Genomic DNA, 16,910 nt, shown 5'->3' with positions numbered 1-16,910 from the left:
TACCTTAAATTTAAAAATAGTTTTTAAAATTCCAAATTGGACATTACAAAACTTTGCAAGATTGAGTGTTACACGAAAAATAATTTCAGTAAAAATTTCCTAGATTTTCCAGGTCATTTTATGCCAAAAGATCAATATATATTTTATTATGAATGTTTTTCCCAAATCGCAAGGTCAACTTTGATTTCACAAATTTATACAGTTTTTGCTTGGCTGGATTTTTGCATCGAATTTTTTTTCGGATAAATTTGATCTAAAGAAATTGGAAGCATAACATTATTTATGAATCGCTTTATTCCTTCTTAAATTGTTTTATTCTGTTTTTCAATTTATTTTATATTTTATATTTTATAATATTTTAATATTTTATATTTTAGAATATTTGTCCTTCAATAATTCAGCACAATACGTAGAATTATGTGTTCGTGTCCGTAAACGTTGTAATTTATTAATAATTTAACCAAATAACAGTATTGTTCCAAGAGGTGTTAGAAGAGATTCATATCAAAAAAGCGAACGGCATTTAAGGCAATAATTTACGAAAACTGTATTTATACAAATCAGAGCTAGAATTTTCATATATATAATGTGTTCTGCATTGTGAATTTTTAACGTTTCTTTGTCCCTTTCGTTCATCCTGCGACATTAGTGGGTGAGAATCCATAAGAGAACCCGGTGATTCGACTTGGAACATGTAAATTATAATAAATATCTATACAATATTCGGGCGGGTGGAAAATGCAAAAGTTTTGAATGTTGAAATCGCTCGTGCTGAAAAATTTCTATCTTTTATGGTAAATAAAAATCTCTAATGACTTTTAAAAATAACAAAAAGGTCTTATGGTTTTGCAATGAATTAAAAAATGTTTCATTTTTATAATAAAAAAAATTCCCTATGAGCTCGAAAATTATAGTAATTTTCTGTACAGATTTTGGTATTAAATAATTATACAAATTAAAAAAATGTAAATTTTCTTTGAGTTAGAATTCTTATTAAATAAGTCGAAATAGCATGTTTCAAGATTCAGTTAATTTTTATTCAAAAAATTTTTTTGTAAATTTGTATATGACCTGTCTTCTAATACCAGAAACTCTAGATTTAAAAAGTACCATAATTTTATCATCCCTAGAAATTTGTTTTAAAAAGTTTCTAATACAATTTCTTGCTCTCATTATTGCGACACTGTGCAATTGTTTTTTATTTTAAAAACTCATCAACATTTTTTTATTTGTTCTAACACCTAGCAAATTTTCAGCAGAAGAAATGTTCGTACTTCAAAGAATTTTACCTCCATTCCACCCTAATATACATAATGGCATTGTTGCATATTTCCATATATTTTTGTTTGTTGATGAAATTGAAAGAGCAATAAAAGTTTAATATAATTACTCAAGGACAGTTTTTTAAAGATTAGTTGGAATTTTTTCTTGCCTTTGCGTTTTGCAGATTGTGAAATTTTAAGGTCACAGAGTCGGTTAAATAGGGTTTCCCACACTTTTTTTACAAATATTTTCTTTCTGAAAAGTGAAGCGTTCAACATTTTTTTAAATGTACAACCATTCTTAGAATATTATGCAATTTTCAAAAAATATTATCTAAACTTTATGCAACAACCCCATTATATAAATATAAAATACCTTAAATAATCTTATTTTCTAGAAAATAGAGATACCTGTCAATCTTGAAAATGAAGATTTCAACGTGGTCAACACTTCTCTTCTCCAGTGGTTTTTTAATGCTAGTTTCTTCAAATACATTATCAACGGAGGATCATGTCAACCTGATTACAGACCTCTATAATGTTTACAAACCGTCCTCCCTAACAATAATACATTTTATTGATCCCCATGGTAAGTTAACATATTTATATATTATTTTATTGAACAACAAAATATTTTTCATTTCTGCCTTTTTGTTTGTTTTCAAGTAAATAATAAAAAATTGGAGCTAGTTCCTCGTTCAAAGTGTTAACTTTTTTTTTCTTCTATTTTAAAAATTGACGTTGATGCAGGGTATTCCCAGTAACTTTCTTAAGAGGACTTATTAGAATGGGTTCGCGGTATTTAATATTGAGGCTGTTCGATTGAATATTTTTATCTAATTTTTTGCATACCTCATCAAAATAGTACAATCTTTTGACGTACAGAGCCCTTTTTCGAGAAATTATTCCCGTTTTAATTAATAATCGAAAACAAAATTACAATAGTAGTGACACTCAGTGTTGGCTGTCTCTGCTTTTCGTCGCGTGGTCGTGGACCCTTAATGAAGCTTTCAAGGAAGATACCACGCCCTGTGTCGAATTATCTGAAACGGATGGCCCTTTCATTGTTATGAGATAAAGGCAGGCCACAAAAACTGAAATTATGAAAACATGGACTAAATCGATTTTAATTAGCTGAATTAATCAATTTATATAATAATAATATATATAAAAAAGATTAATTAAAAGGCGTTAATATTTGTAATAATAATAGAAATGTTTTAATTGATACAAAAGTATAACTTTGCTAAAACGTTGACTCCTACTTATAAAATATTATTGAATCGTGAAATTATAATTATTACGCAATATGACGTATCGCAGTAATATATTATATTATTATTCATAACTGTTTTATCTTTTTTACGCTTTTTTTTAAGCAGCCAAATTGATCTTTCATTTTGATACTCATCGATTTTTAATCATTTATAAGCCAGAAAGTTGTATGTGTTTAAAAATGAAACTAAACTATTTAGAATATTAAAATCTAGAAGCATTAAATTTGACACTGACTGGAATTAAATTGGTTGAATTTCGAAAAGTATAATCGACAGTTTGAAAATTGTTAATTTCTAAACGATTAAATGTACTTATAATAAGAATTTCTAATCGCTTAAGTATAAAAAAAATTTTATATCATAATGCTTTGCTACTAAATTTTTTATTTAAAATAAAGTTCAAACTTGTTTATATTTCAAGTTTTTAAGAATGAAAATAAAGGTGAATTTATTTTTTTATTTAAAAAAACATCTCCAATAAATTTTGAAGTTGAGTCGTAAGTTTTTGTTTGATAACAATTTATTTTTATATAATTTTAGAATCTTTTACTTTGATATATTAAATTTAGTGTTTAAGTTTAACACCTTCCTAACAAAATTTCCTATATTAGACATTTTAGATTAAGATTTCTAATTTTTAAAGCTTCTGTTTATACATTTGTCCAATTTAAAATTATCCAATTTAAAACATTTTATTCAGAAATGATACAAGTTTACTTTATTTTCATTCTATTTGAAATATTTTTAATTTTTAAATTTCACCTGCCTAAGATATTTTTAATTAAAACGTTTTCAATTTCAAATTGTTTTCCATAATTTTCTTAGTCATCAGAACAATTATTTCTTTGCTTTTCATCAGTACTTATTATTTTATTTGATATTTAATATGCTAAAAAATATTTTTCTAACAGAAATATATTTTTTTTAACTTATTTCAACAATTAGAATAAATTGAATTTTGTATTTTGTACATGCATTTGAATAATTGTCTTTATAGGAGTGCCACCCCTGGTTTATTGTTCTTATTCGTTTATGTTATTTCAGTGTGCATAACCTCAAAAAGCAATTAAGTTAGAGATTAGAGGTACCAGTGAATCGGAGAGGTAATTATTTTACGATTCACCAAGAAATATTTCGTTATCGATTAAAAAACCATGGTTAATCGTAATAATACTATTGGGATCCGCTGCGCTTCAATACGCCATCTATTTTTTCAATGCGGCCAAAATATGAAGTCGCGAAACCGCAGGTAGGATTTTGAAGATGCATCTTAATTTGAGCTTGAACACCATTTTTTAATTATTTCGCATAATTTAAACTTCTAAGTGTGTGAAAACAATAAAGATATATTGGAAACTAAGTGTTACATATGTGACGTGCGCCGAAGAAAGGGGGCTTACTCTGAAAAGTGAGATTTTTCAGGACGAGCGGTTGAAGTCGGCCCGATAGACTGGACTTTTAGGAGAGGGGGAAGACTCACGAAATCTTCCCTCACCACTTACCACTACATTCTCACAGAAGGAGATGCGTCGTGGACGCAACTCACGGATGGGGTATAAATGAGATGCGTAGATGACATGGTGTCCCATTACTCGGGTACCTAACAACTCAATTATTAGCAATAATAACGCTGGGATCTTATTCCCGATGGTTTAATTAAAAAGAGCAACTCAAAAATTATCGAAATGTGTAGAAACCTGGTTTTCGATTTTTTTAGAGTAAGTTCCCTTTCTTCGGCGCACGTTTTTGTCAAGAAAATCATTATTTTAGTATATTATGTATGTTTAAACAGATTATAAGCTTTAATTAACTTACCTTGACATAAAAGTGAACTTAAAATCAATTTTTATTAATTTCTACATGGAATATTTACTTTCAAAAAATTATAACCTAAAAGTTAGGGTAGAATTCAAATTTTATTTCTGATCGTATATGATAAATGTTTTTTGCATATTTTGAACCAAATATTTTGCTATGTGCATTAACTAAAGTTCATTTTAGCTTATGGTGTGTTGAAACTTATGTGATATAGTAAAATAATTATTTTCTTGAGAAAAACAGTTTTAACAGGAAATGTGTTTTTTTACTGAATACGATTAAAATTCTACATTGAACACTTAGTTTCCGAAAAATATTAATTTTTTGTATTCACTTATTGTTCTAAACTAGTAAAAAAAAGTGCTAAAATTGGTTTTAAGCCCAATTTAAAATGCAACTTAAAAATGCTAGCTGGTATCACAAGTTCGCGGCAGTAGACAGTCCCTAACTTATCTGCATTTTCCTATTCAAGTTTACTTGCAGCCACTACCCATTCACTACAATTAAATAATCAAAAGCGTAATCTGCATTATACAATTCATCGTACTTCATCAAACTCCATTTCATTGAGAACTTGAAACGATTCATGCGCTTCTTCTATCAATCGTAGATCACGTATTGAACTTAATTTAGTTTTTTGAGGTTATGTTCCTCTATTCAGAATTTCTTAAAACTATAGAACGTGTACATCTTCGAATGTGGTTTGGCAGATTTAATTAAGCCCAAATAGCTGACCAATTCAAAGAGTCCCAAAACAATTGAAATGCAACTTTGTCTATCTGGAATTTTAAGATACACCTTTCAAAGCGCTCCAGTTCAATCGTTTCTTTTTTCCTGGGTAACTTCTGCTGAAGGTGACTTCAAGCGCATCCATAATAGCTAAAGCAGTATGTTGTGCGCGAAGTTTAAAAATAAAATTCTCACTTGCATCGCAGCGTTGTTGTCTGAGGTTTCCACTGCGAGGCGCTAGCATCCAGACAAAATTCATAAAGTTACCGAAGGACGGCTCATTAACTGCTACTGAAATAAGATGCACTTGAAGTCCCTTTCGGCCCATGTAAATGACAGGTATTTCATTTTTAAAGTTTTTAACGCTGCAAAAAAATAAAGTGTTGCGATTAGTCCGTGAGTTTCTAATGCAAATTTTAACGTAGAATCCGAATTTCAACAATTTAAAAGTTGATCTTGCCGTCGGTCCGCCAGGGCATTTGGAATTATTGTTTTAAGAATCAGGTGGGTCTTTTCTTCCTGAGAAAACATATAAGGTCTCCCTTTATGACCTTTCTCCTCCCTTATTTCCCTGATAAATATTATGTGAATTTTAATTGTATACTGTTATCTTTAATTGATTTGTTTAGATATCTCCCAGATAAATACTATTTTCGATACGATAATATTATTTTCGAGAGCAAGAGTTATGACAATTACTTTGAAGTTGGAACAAGACTTTTTGCCTAAGGATTATACTAAAACCTTGACAAACGCTAAAAAGCCAATGAATGTAGTTTTCCTCAGTTCCGAAAGAGACGTAAATAAAATGAAATCATTATCAAAAGAACTGATTTTCTATGGAATTATAAATCTGCTTCTATTTGTGAAAGCTTTTGAGTCTTCTTTAATCAAATCTTGCATGAATCCAGTTGGCAATCCATTCCTTCTAAGCGAAGGTGATTCATTCATTGTAAAATGCTATGAGGACATTAAAATTCGTGAATGGTACGCTTTCACTAAGAATAAACTCACAATTTATGAAAGATTTACTTGGGAACCAACAAGAGGACTTGTTCTTCAATCAAAAAAATTAATGCAAACGCGTAATGATATTCTGAATGGAAAAGTTCTGCGCATAGGAAGATTTTCGGTAAGATAAGTAATTTCTTAAAACTTTTTTTCTCCGAGCGTTGCTTCAGGGTACAAAGTGTGGATTTTAAACCTCCAGATTTTTTTTGGTTTAATTTTTTTTAATTGCAGACCAAACACTCACAGTCCTATTCTAGAAATAAATAAAATTTCTAATAATTAAGGCTTTCAAGTTGAAGTTTTTATGCAAAAATAAAATCTGATTTGTGTTTTAGTGGCATTAAAATTTAAACTTCTGACAAGATTTCATTCTGTTTCAACTATAAGATATAAAATACCAAAATACTTTTGAATTTTAAATATTCTGATTAGACCTGAAATCCTAAGGTTCATCTTCCATTGCACTGAAAGTCAAACCTTTTAATTTGAAATCCGTCCAAGTGAAACGAATGTGTGATTTGAGCTTTGATTATTGCCGTAATGCAGAAAACGTTTGATCAAATTTTGGGTTTTCAGGACTTTGAAAAATACTTTATGCCTCTGTAGGTTGTCTACTCTACAATTTTGTCCATTTTCTAGGTTTTCTAAGTTTTCTAGATTCTATACATACATTTTTTGAAAAACGAATCGCATTTGCCAATACAAGATTTCAGCATAAAGAAATTGTAAAAAAATATTACATTGATTTTGTTTATTTTGTTAATAGATATCAGAGAAGTTCGATCAATATTATGATGACTTATTTCTTGCCCTGCAATTTGCTGCCAATTTTACGGCTAAAAATGTTGAAATAAAAGATACTTTTGGCGTTGAGTCTTGGAACAAAACTAGCAAGACATGGTCAGGTGGTATGGGCCTAATTCAAAATCACGAGATTGATATTTTAGCACATGTAGTTCCGTCAAATAATGAGATTTTAAATTCAGCTGATTTGACTGTGCCACTAAAAAAAATCGAATTGTGCCTTTTCATAAGAAGACCAACATCTGAAGCAGCAGATTTGTGGTCTAGTTATTTCAAGGTACACGTAATTACAAAACACAAGAGCGTCAATAGAAAATCGACTGGTTTAGTCCTTCCTAAAACTGCTGACCCACGATGTTTCTGAGCGCTCAGGCAGTCTCGAGAATGCGTCACCACCAATTTACTAAACTGTTAACGTTTCCAGAGAATAATACAGTCGCAAGGCCAGTGCGAGGCACCCCCCGAAACTGGTCTTATATAGCGTCTAACTTTTTTGCACATAATAAGTAGCTAGTCTATTTAATCTAACAAAAATCAGTTACCAAAACTTATCACTTTTGTTTTGTAGCCATTTACCTACAAAACATGGTGCGCTTGGATAGTGACTCTTATAGTCATAGTGACTCTTCTCACCTTGTTGAGACTCAAAGCAGAAACTGGCTTATACCACGGTGGCATTTCGGAAAATTTTCTACATGTTTGGGGATGTTATTTTCAGCAAGGATTACCAGGTATAAAAGTAAAGATTATCAGGTAGAATGTTGAGCAATCTCTATAACACACAATCTTATTATCAAGAAATTTAACTTTATTATACCTCTGCAGAATTTCCGCAAGCTTTAGCGCTTCGATTATTTTATTATTCGACTTTCCTTTTCGGATTTGTGATTTTTGCGATATACTCAGCATCTTTTGTAAGTGAACGGACAGTACTTCAGGAACATTTACCTTTCAAGTCATCGGAGGAATTTTTGAAAGACAAATCCTATAAGCTGGCAGTCATTGATGCTCAACTTTATGATGAAGTGACGGCAGTGAGTATAACTACATAAAAACACGAAAGATAAAGTTTACGTCGATTCCAGGTGAAAGATTCACCGCAACAAAAATTAACCTTGCCGGATAAACTTTACATTAATCGAAGATAATTTTCGATTTTTAACTGTGCCAGGATAATCTTTCGCCTTATAATCGCTCCATTTTTATTCGAGATATAGCGAGAATCGCGACGCTGGCGCTATTTATTATCGTTTAACTTCATTAAATTGGAGAGAAATGGAGATTCTCATCTGTCAGTTGTTTTTGCGCTTTTTGGCAAATGATATTATAAATAAATTCTAATTCGTCTACAATAGTGTAATTTGTTTCGGAGGAGATACTATATCAGTAAGAACAATTCTTTTCCTTTTTTTTCTGTTGCTTATTCTACATGTTTTAGCGAAATTTGCTCACTTCAGCGTGGCGCAGAAGACGAGATTAAAATTATTCTCCTAACCTGGGTGAAACTTTCGCCGAAATATATTTCATTTTTAACTGTTGCAAGTCTTAACTGCAACTAATTTTAACTTTGGTATTTTCTGTGTTCTTTTAAATCTGGTGTCCTGATTTAGAACTCGAATTCAATCATACTTTGCCGTTTTCTTATTGCTACTAAGGACGCCATAGCAGACGACAGCTTTTATTCCATCGTAGGAAAAACTTTCGCCAAATAGCATGTAAACTTTAACAGCGGGAAATTTTACATACAACAAAATTTAACTTCAGTTTTTTCTGTGTAAGGATGAAATAGAAAAATAGTCTTAACTGCGTCAATTTGTATATATAAGTGTGTGTGTGTTTGTGTGTGTGTTTTATCCTTCGCCAACAGTTCAGAAGATCAAATCAGTCGAGAGTTAATCTGCTTTTATCTTCAACATTTAAAAAAGTAACCCAAGGTAAAACAATATATACATATTTTACATTGTCAATTTTCTACTTTTAGGATCCAATACAGTTGGCAATGCAAAAGATGCTCATAAAAAGGAACCAATCACCAAGAAATACACAAGATGCTATGAATCTGGTAAACATCTTATTCAACACATTTATTCATAGAAAATATATATTTCTGATATGTAATTTTTTATGTTTGATTTGTTTTGCTTAACTTGTTTTATTACAAAAGCACACATATATTATATATTCGATTAAGTCGTTCTAAAAATAAATTACTGTGAAATCACTTATTTGATATTTTCTACGGTGCCAAATGAACTCTCAAACATTTCAGATTTGCAGTCAAAAGATTGCACTCTACAGTACTGACATCATTACATCTCAGCTGCCTCAAGGTACAAAGCTACCATGCAATTTGGTAAAAATTTACCTTCAAAGACACATATATATCCGTATGGCCATGCCTAAGAAGAGTCCGTATAACAAAGCTATTAATTCTTAGTTAGTATTTTCTCAATTAAAAAAAAAAGAATAAAAACTAAAATAAAAATTCGCAGATTGATTGATTCAGCTATATCATTCAGGAGATAGTATCGATTCGTAATATTCAATGCAAATCGATAAAGTGTGATCTATTGTGAGGTGCTTCTTTCAATAGTAATTTTAGACAAATCACGCGTGAATAGCGTCCAGCGGTTATTGCAGATTGACTCAGTATTGAATTTCATTTCGTCATGAAAAGACGTGGACACGGCATCTCCAAATGTTAAAATATGTTAAGAAAACCATAAATAAACTTCAAAATATTTATAGACGCTGTCCCGATGTCTTTATATGATGAAATGGTATTTAATACTGAGTCAAACTGCGATAACCGCTTGGAGCTATTCACGCCTGGTTTGTCTAAAATTCATATTGAAAGAACGAAATATAATGTTGATTTGAAATGTACAGTTTGAACTGCATTATTTAAATAACATTATCACTTTTTTAGCATCATAAAACTCAGGGGAAATGGCATATTAAAGCGCATTGAGTCAGTGCTTCAAGATAGCAGCAGCAGCAGAATTTCCTTAATAAATGCACCTACTGAACAAAACTATGAGCCTACAACCATTTTCGATATAGCAACACTTTTGGCGATATTATGTGGAAGCGTGATTTTGTCTATTCTGATACTATTTCATGAAAAGGTGTATTTCGCACTTTGTGAGAGAAAATCTGTAAAAATTTCAAAACTTTCTCGTCCTAGAGCCACTCGAATTAGAAAATTTTATTAATATATAGAATATTACAACGACTATCGAAACAATATCTTTTTGAAATACAAGTAAACAAAATAGACGATTGCAGACGAGTGTAAAGTCACAGCTTAAGCTGACGATAAATGCTACAATTAAACAAGTAAAATTTATTAAATGTTTTATTTATTGATATTTATTCATTTCATCTATCACATAAAACTCTGGGACACAACATTGCGTCAAATAATAAAGGTGGAACCATTCAAGATAATAGAATGCATGTACATCGAGAAAGCCATGGGATGGTTTGCTTAACCCTTTTCACTATGTCTCTCCTGGTATTTCCAAAAATTCCAAAATTAAGCTGTGACAGGGATATTATTCCTTATTATAGCTAAACATTTAGCTGAAAACAAACGAATGAATTAAGAAAGATCCCTGGATCAGCAAAAATGAATATCCTTGACCATTTTCCATATGCCAGGGATATCATATATTCAAACCCCTAATAGTATAGTTATATCAAGCATATTGAGAATAGGTGTCTGAAGGAATAATCGGAAGAGCGCCGATGCATTATGGGAGCAGCGAATTAAAATGGCGACGTTCTAATCGGGAGCAGTGACAGTTCAGATTCACTTTGGACAATTAAACGCTTTTTACCACTTGAAATGTGTGCAAATGTTAATATTAAGTAGAGTTTGTGATGCGGTAATAATAATTTACAAATGTTTCTACAGTAGGCGATAACTATATTGAAATATCAAGAAACGCGAGAAAAACAACAAACTTGATCTCCAAATGCATTATACGGATTTCAGGGAAATTCATTTTCGCGACACCAGACGTAAAGTTGGCTACTGTAAGTTAATATATTTCTATAACAACTAAACTTTTTTCTAATCTAAAGATAATAAAATTATGCATAATCTGTCGAAAATAATAAACTCTCGAACTTCGCAATTTTGTTTAACTTACTGATTTACGGGAATAATTTACATAAAGTAACTAAATGTTTAATTCTTCTAACTAAGCCTTTTACCTGATATAAACGGACACTTTCTTTAAGTTTAATATATTCTTGATTCATTCGTTCGCCTCAAGAATTTTGTTTCCGTGTATGCAACCCGTGTAGAAATAGCCCGGTTTGACCCGACCAGAAGAAGGTTTCTGGCCAGAATCTGACCGGGTCAAATCGGGATACTATTTTGTTAATTGCCCGGGCGGGATCTGACCGACTTCCCACCGGGACCCAGTCGGGCCAAAAATGGAGCATAATAGAAGTATCATAACCTTAAAAACATCGAAAGAAATATCCACAAACGACTGCCATAAGTGGGTCGTTTGTTAATATCTGACAGGTAAAAGACCAATTTTTTGTGCTTTAGGTGTTTTTTTTTTATCAATTATGAAATAAAAATTAAACTTATTTTAATTGTATGGTTTCCTACTTTTGGTTCTGCGGTTCCCAGACTTGCCGTGACTGCGAAATCGTTGACCAACTTCTTTTTTATTTTCAAACATATAGTTTCTCAGTGAAATTATACTTACTTTTTTGTGACAAGATTTTTGTTTATTTTTAATGTATTTATGTATTATTTTAAATAACCAAAAACGTGATAAGAAGAGAAATAACTTATTCCAAACGAGGTTTTGAATTACGTTATCATGCTTTCACATAATAACAATTCGCCGCCTTCCGGAGTCTTTAATGCTAAAAACGTCAGTTGACGCCAGGTTATTCGTTAAGAAATTTGTTAAATTTCACAAAATTGTATCCAATTTTCTGGAGCAAGCGGATTATTTATAAAGCTAAGTGAATTATTTTGTTAATAAGTAAGCATTATTAATATTCTTCAACGTTAATGTTAAATCAATTTTCTAAACCGGTTTCATAGGTTAGGATGTCACGTGAAACCCCTGAAATTTATTTTATCTCTTGCAAAAAGACTTAAGCAAACTTAATTACTCTTAAGGTAAATTTGTTATGCAATTTAACTTTAATTTCTTACAATGCAATTTCTTACAGAAACTTAAGGATAATAACCTATATTTTAGTACTTACATTGAATCAATGTTTGTAGTTAATATATTTATTATTATCAATGCAGTTCTTGAATTGAAATTCCAACATCTTTTTACAGGTGGAAATAAGAGCTGACAAAGATTCTTATCTCTGCCAGTTGGTAGAATATGTTCGCAGTGATAAAAAGGCCCCAGTAATATGCGATCGAGGACCCCAGTCAAAAACCGGTCGGATCCCGATCGGGTTACCCTATTTGTATCCGGGATCCGATCGGGTAACCCGGCCGGGAGCCGATCGGGTAACCCGGCCGGGAGCCGACTGGGTAAACCCGGCCCGGATCCAACCAGCGCAGCGTGATCGAAACCAACCAGAATCCGACTGGGCAGCCTGACCAGATTCCGAATACAAGCAGTGAAACCCGGCCAGAACCCGGGCATAATTTTTACACGGGAAATATTCCGAAAAAATATTAAAATAGAAATACAAATTTTTTGTGAACATACCGTTTTTGAAAAAATTATCAAGCGGACTTAAGCCATTGTGTGAAATGCCGCTTTAGAATTAAATAATATATAGAATAACCTGGATAATATTTACAATGTTTCGATCAAGTCGCTTATCTTAAATTAATTCTATTAATCGTATTTAAGAAAACTCCAATACTCTATTCGTAAACTACATTGTTTGGAAGAAGAAACTCTTTTGTTTTGTTCTGAAATTTTTGTTTAGTAGTAAGGGCCTTTTTCACACGGAATCCCACATATATTAAGATGAAGACGAAAAATAAATTATTTCTTCGCTGAAATATTAATACAAAAAAGAATTTGTATTAAAAATTTGTTTTAAATTTTTGAGTCCGTGAAAGTTACTGAATTTGAGCTATTCTGTGCAAAAAGTAATAGCAAAATCTCAAACAAATGTGATTTGTATTTGTGGCAAATTATATGATCCTACTTAATATGTCTCTTAAAATAAAAATTGTATAAACACTTTTAATCTTTTTTTACCAAGCCTTATGACTAAAAATGGGATTAAAACTTAAACTTTTATGATAGGGTAGGCTGTTCATTTACAAAAAATTCTAATATACATTTTTAAACGAAAAATTGTTAGCTTTAAAATTATATACTACCGATTTCAGAGTATTTTTATCTGTAAAAACATATTCTGAAGTGAAATAATATTTTTACATTCCATCAGAGAAGGCATTAGATTTGTGTAAAATTTGCCCCCCCCCCCCCCCCCAATTTTTGTCTACGTTTTAAGACCCCATGAATCCGAAAAACAGATTTTTACGAATGTGCCTGTCTGTATGTCTGTCTGTATGTCTGTTTGTATGTCTGTCTGTGAACTCGATAACTTTAAAAAAAAAATCCATCAGATTGTCCCTTGGTACAAATCTGATTTTCCTTGATGTTTTCACGAAAACCATGAATTTTAATTATTCTTTTTTTTCTTTTAACAGAGTAATTTTATCGAAATGCGAAGAGTAATTTAAATCGTTTAACCTATTATGAAAGAAACATCTAACTTAGAAAAAATCTTTCTGCTAAAAATTTTTATATCCGTCAAGATATAATTTATCTTTTGTGAGAAGGCCAAATTTTTGAGTGTAAAACAGATTTCAAAAGGTTAGAAAATATTTCGAAATATTTCAAACATTCCAAAATATTTTTAATATCTTTAACATTTCCTAAAGATTTCACGGAGGTTAACGATTCAAAAAAGGCGCGCACGCCAAATTTCAGTAAAGATTTCACAACAATTTCACAAACATTTTAAAACTTTAAAGATTTAAAGGATTTGAATGATTTGAAAAAGGGTACAGTATACCAGATTTAAAAAATTTGAAACAATTTCCAGAGGTTTTAAAACATTTTAGAAGATTTCAAAATATTTTTAACAATTCAATGACTTCAACGAATACAAAAGATTTTCTAAACAAATATTCAAGAAAGATTTTATAAACATTTCAAAATATTTCGCAAGGATTTCAAGGACCTCAAACATTAAAAAAGGCGTGCACACTAGATTAAAAAGTTTTCAGAAAAATTCTCCAAAGATTTCGAAAATTTTCAAGATTTGGAACATTTCACAAGGATTTTAAAATTTACAAAAGAGTTTAAAGATTTTAAAACGGGTATATTAAATCACGTTTCTAAGATGTCAAAATATTTCAAATATTTCAAACAATTTAAACATTTTTTAGGAGATATCAAAAGATTTTACTAAGATTTGTAGTAATTAAAATAATTCGAACGAATTCACAAAGATTTAACAAAAGTTTCAAAGATTTCATAAAACATTCATAAAGATTTATCAAATATTTTTAAGAATTCTTAAGGATAAGAGGTTTCAACAAATTTGAGAAGATTTAAAAATATTTTAATAATTTTAAACGAACAGAAAAGATTTCACGAACAAAGACTAAAGAAACATTTCAAAAATATTTTAAAGATTTCAAAAAATTGCACAAAGTGTTCGCAGATTTCAAAGCTTTTAAGGACTGAAAAGATTTCAATAAGGGTACAGTACAACATATTTCAAAGATTTAAAAATATTTTAAATAATTTGAACGATATCAAAATTTTTATAAGATTTCAAAAGATTTGCAAAGATTACAAATATTCCATTCATTTTTAACGATTACAACAAATTTCATAACGATTTCACAAATATTTCAAATATTCCAGTGATTTCAAACGAATACCAAAGACTTAGAAAAGATTTCACCATTTCTTGTAAGAATTCATAAGGATTTCAAAAGAATTCAAGATTTCAAAATACTTCAATGATTTTAAACAAACGCAAAATATTTCGCAAACAAAGATTAAAAAAAGAGTTCACAAAGATTTCAAAGATTTTACCGAAATTGAAAGACATTACAAAGATTAAAAAATATTCCTAAGCCGACTCATGTTCGCAAAAAATTAAGAATTTGTTTATTTACGATTCGGCTTTCTTTAGAAACTTTTGGCCCATAAAAAATGAAATTTCTCATTTTTTACATATATGACCAACGTTTATTTCACTATTTGATGTAAAAAAGGAGACCTGGAAAACCTGGAAAAGACCTTGAATTTTGTTCCTAAGAATCGGTAGACACCCTGTTTTTTTAAATTCTAAAATTCTCTGTACGGCTATTCATAGAATTCAAAAAGTGGAACAATTTATCCTTATGAATTTTTTCAAATAATTATAAATTACCAGAGTTATAGCATTTACAAAATTCCAAAAAAACACGAAAATGAACATTTGAAGCCAAATAACGCTCGATATGAAAAAAGTAAAAAGAAGAAAAATGTTGCTTTTTTAATTCCCTACAAGATTATTATAACAACTCTGCGAATTTCCTTGAAAAATCCAAAATTTAAATTTTGACAGCATACAAAATAATAAAAAATCCAAAAATTACATTCTTTCGACAAAACTATGCAAAAAAAAAGTAAGAGATGAGTACACAAATATTGAGCATTTGAAAAAGATCTACAAATTTGTTTTCAACCACTTTTTGATAAGATGCGTATTTTTGGCTTTAATCATGAAAAACGTCATTAACAGTAACAAAATGTGCCCGCTGCGTGGGCACATTTTTATCACAACTTTTGTCTCTTAATTCATTTTTCGTCTCGTGTGTGGGATTTCAAAAAATTTAACTTTTCATCTTTTTAATGCTATTTTTTATTATTAAAACTAAAAACGGAACTACCAAAAAATTATTCATGACAAATAAATCATTTTTACATTCTCATCAGAGAAGGTATTAAATTTGTGTAAAATTAAACCTCCCTAGTTTTTCTCAAAAGGTTCGCTTTTTGAAACCCCCTGAATCCGAAAAATAGGTTTTTACGAAGTTTTTACTAGTTTTTACGAAGTTCGTTAGTCAGAAATTTTGGATAAAAATACTAAAAGTGAGCCCATTTTGAAAATTTCTGAGTTCACATTTTTGCATGATCCAAAAATTCTCTGTACAGTTGTTCACAGTACTTGAAAAGAAAAATGTTACTTTTCGATAACCCTACAAGATTATCATATCAACTCTTTGAGTTTTTTCGAAAAATTGAAAATTCTAATTTTGACCGCACAAAAACTAATCAAAAATCAAAAATTGCATTTTGCGGACAAACTATGCAAGATAGGACATAAATGATAAGACAAACATTGTGCACCCAAAAGATATCTATAAATTTGTTATTAATCACTTTTTTACAGGACACTTATTTTTTGTTTCATTTATAAAAAAAAACATTGAAAATACAAAAATTAAATTTTTCGACACACGACACAAGCCTGTGAACTCGATAACTTTTGAAAAAATTAATCTATTAGATTGGCCTTTGGTACATTCGTTAAGTGTCCTAAACTAAAGAACAAGTTCGTTAGCCAGCTATTTAAGATAAAAATTCAAAAATTCAGCACCTTTTGAATATTTTTGAGACCATTTTTTCAAAATTCAATAATTCTCTGTACGGTCATCCATAGTATTTAAAAAGTCGAACCATTTATCGAATGACTTTCTTCATAAAATTAAAAGTTATTTGAATCATAGCATTTACAAAATTCAAAAAACACACGAAAATGAACCTTTTAAGCCAATTAACGGACGATATGAAAAAATCGCAAAAGAAGACAAAGTTTGATTTTTAAATGCCTTAGAAGACTATCATAAAAACTTTTTGACTTTTCTTGCTACATCAAAAATTCAAATTTTGACAGCATAAAAAATAATGGAAAATCCAAGGGTTACATTTTTTCATGCAACGTTTTCACAGTATTTCAAATATTCTCAAATATAATAATGCAT

The 16,910-nt window shown here is 30.2% G+C and overlaps 1 protein-coding gene across 1 annotated transcript in view; it reads left to right on the top strand.

The window, feature by feature from the left end:
• Window positions 1-694: 694 nt before the first annotated feature.
• LOC117178368 overlaps window positions 695-16,910 on the top strand; it is a 21,322-nt gene continuing 5,106 nt past the window's right edge. The window contains exons 1-9 of the mRNA XM_033369797.1: window positions 695-794; window positions 1,661-1,851; window positions 5,716-5,885; window positions 6,864-7,178; window positions 7,470-7,632; window positions 7,727-7,935; window positions 8,883-8,963; window positions 9,171-9,337; window positions 9,831-10,029. Coding sequence (XP_033225688.1) covers window positions 1,689-1,851; window positions 5,716-5,885; window positions 6,864-7,178; window positions 7,470-7,632; window positions 7,727-7,935; window positions 8,883-8,963; window positions 9,171-9,337; window positions 9,831-10,029 — 1,467 coding nt within the window. The 5' untranslated portion in view covers window positions 695-794; window positions 1,661-1,688. The remainder of the gene's footprint in view (window positions 795-1,660; window positions 1,852-5,715; window positions 5,886-6,863; window positions 7,179-7,469; window positions 7,633-7,726; window positions 7,936-8,882; window positions 8,964-9,170; window positions 9,338-9,830; window positions 10,030-16,910) is intronic.

Source organism: Belonocnema kinseyi, chromosome 8 (assembly GCF_010883055.1).
Source record: "Belonocnema kinseyi isolate 2016_QV_RU_SX_M_011 chromosome 8, B_treatae_v1, whole genome shotgun sequence".
NCBI classification, from domain to species: domain Eukaryota; kingdom Metazoa; phylum Arthropoda; class Insecta; order Hymenoptera; family Cynipidae; genus Belonocnema; species Belonocnema kinseyi.
The sequence above is the reverse complement of the archived record's forward strand: the minus strand, read 5'-3'. Positions and strand labels throughout refer to the sequence as shown.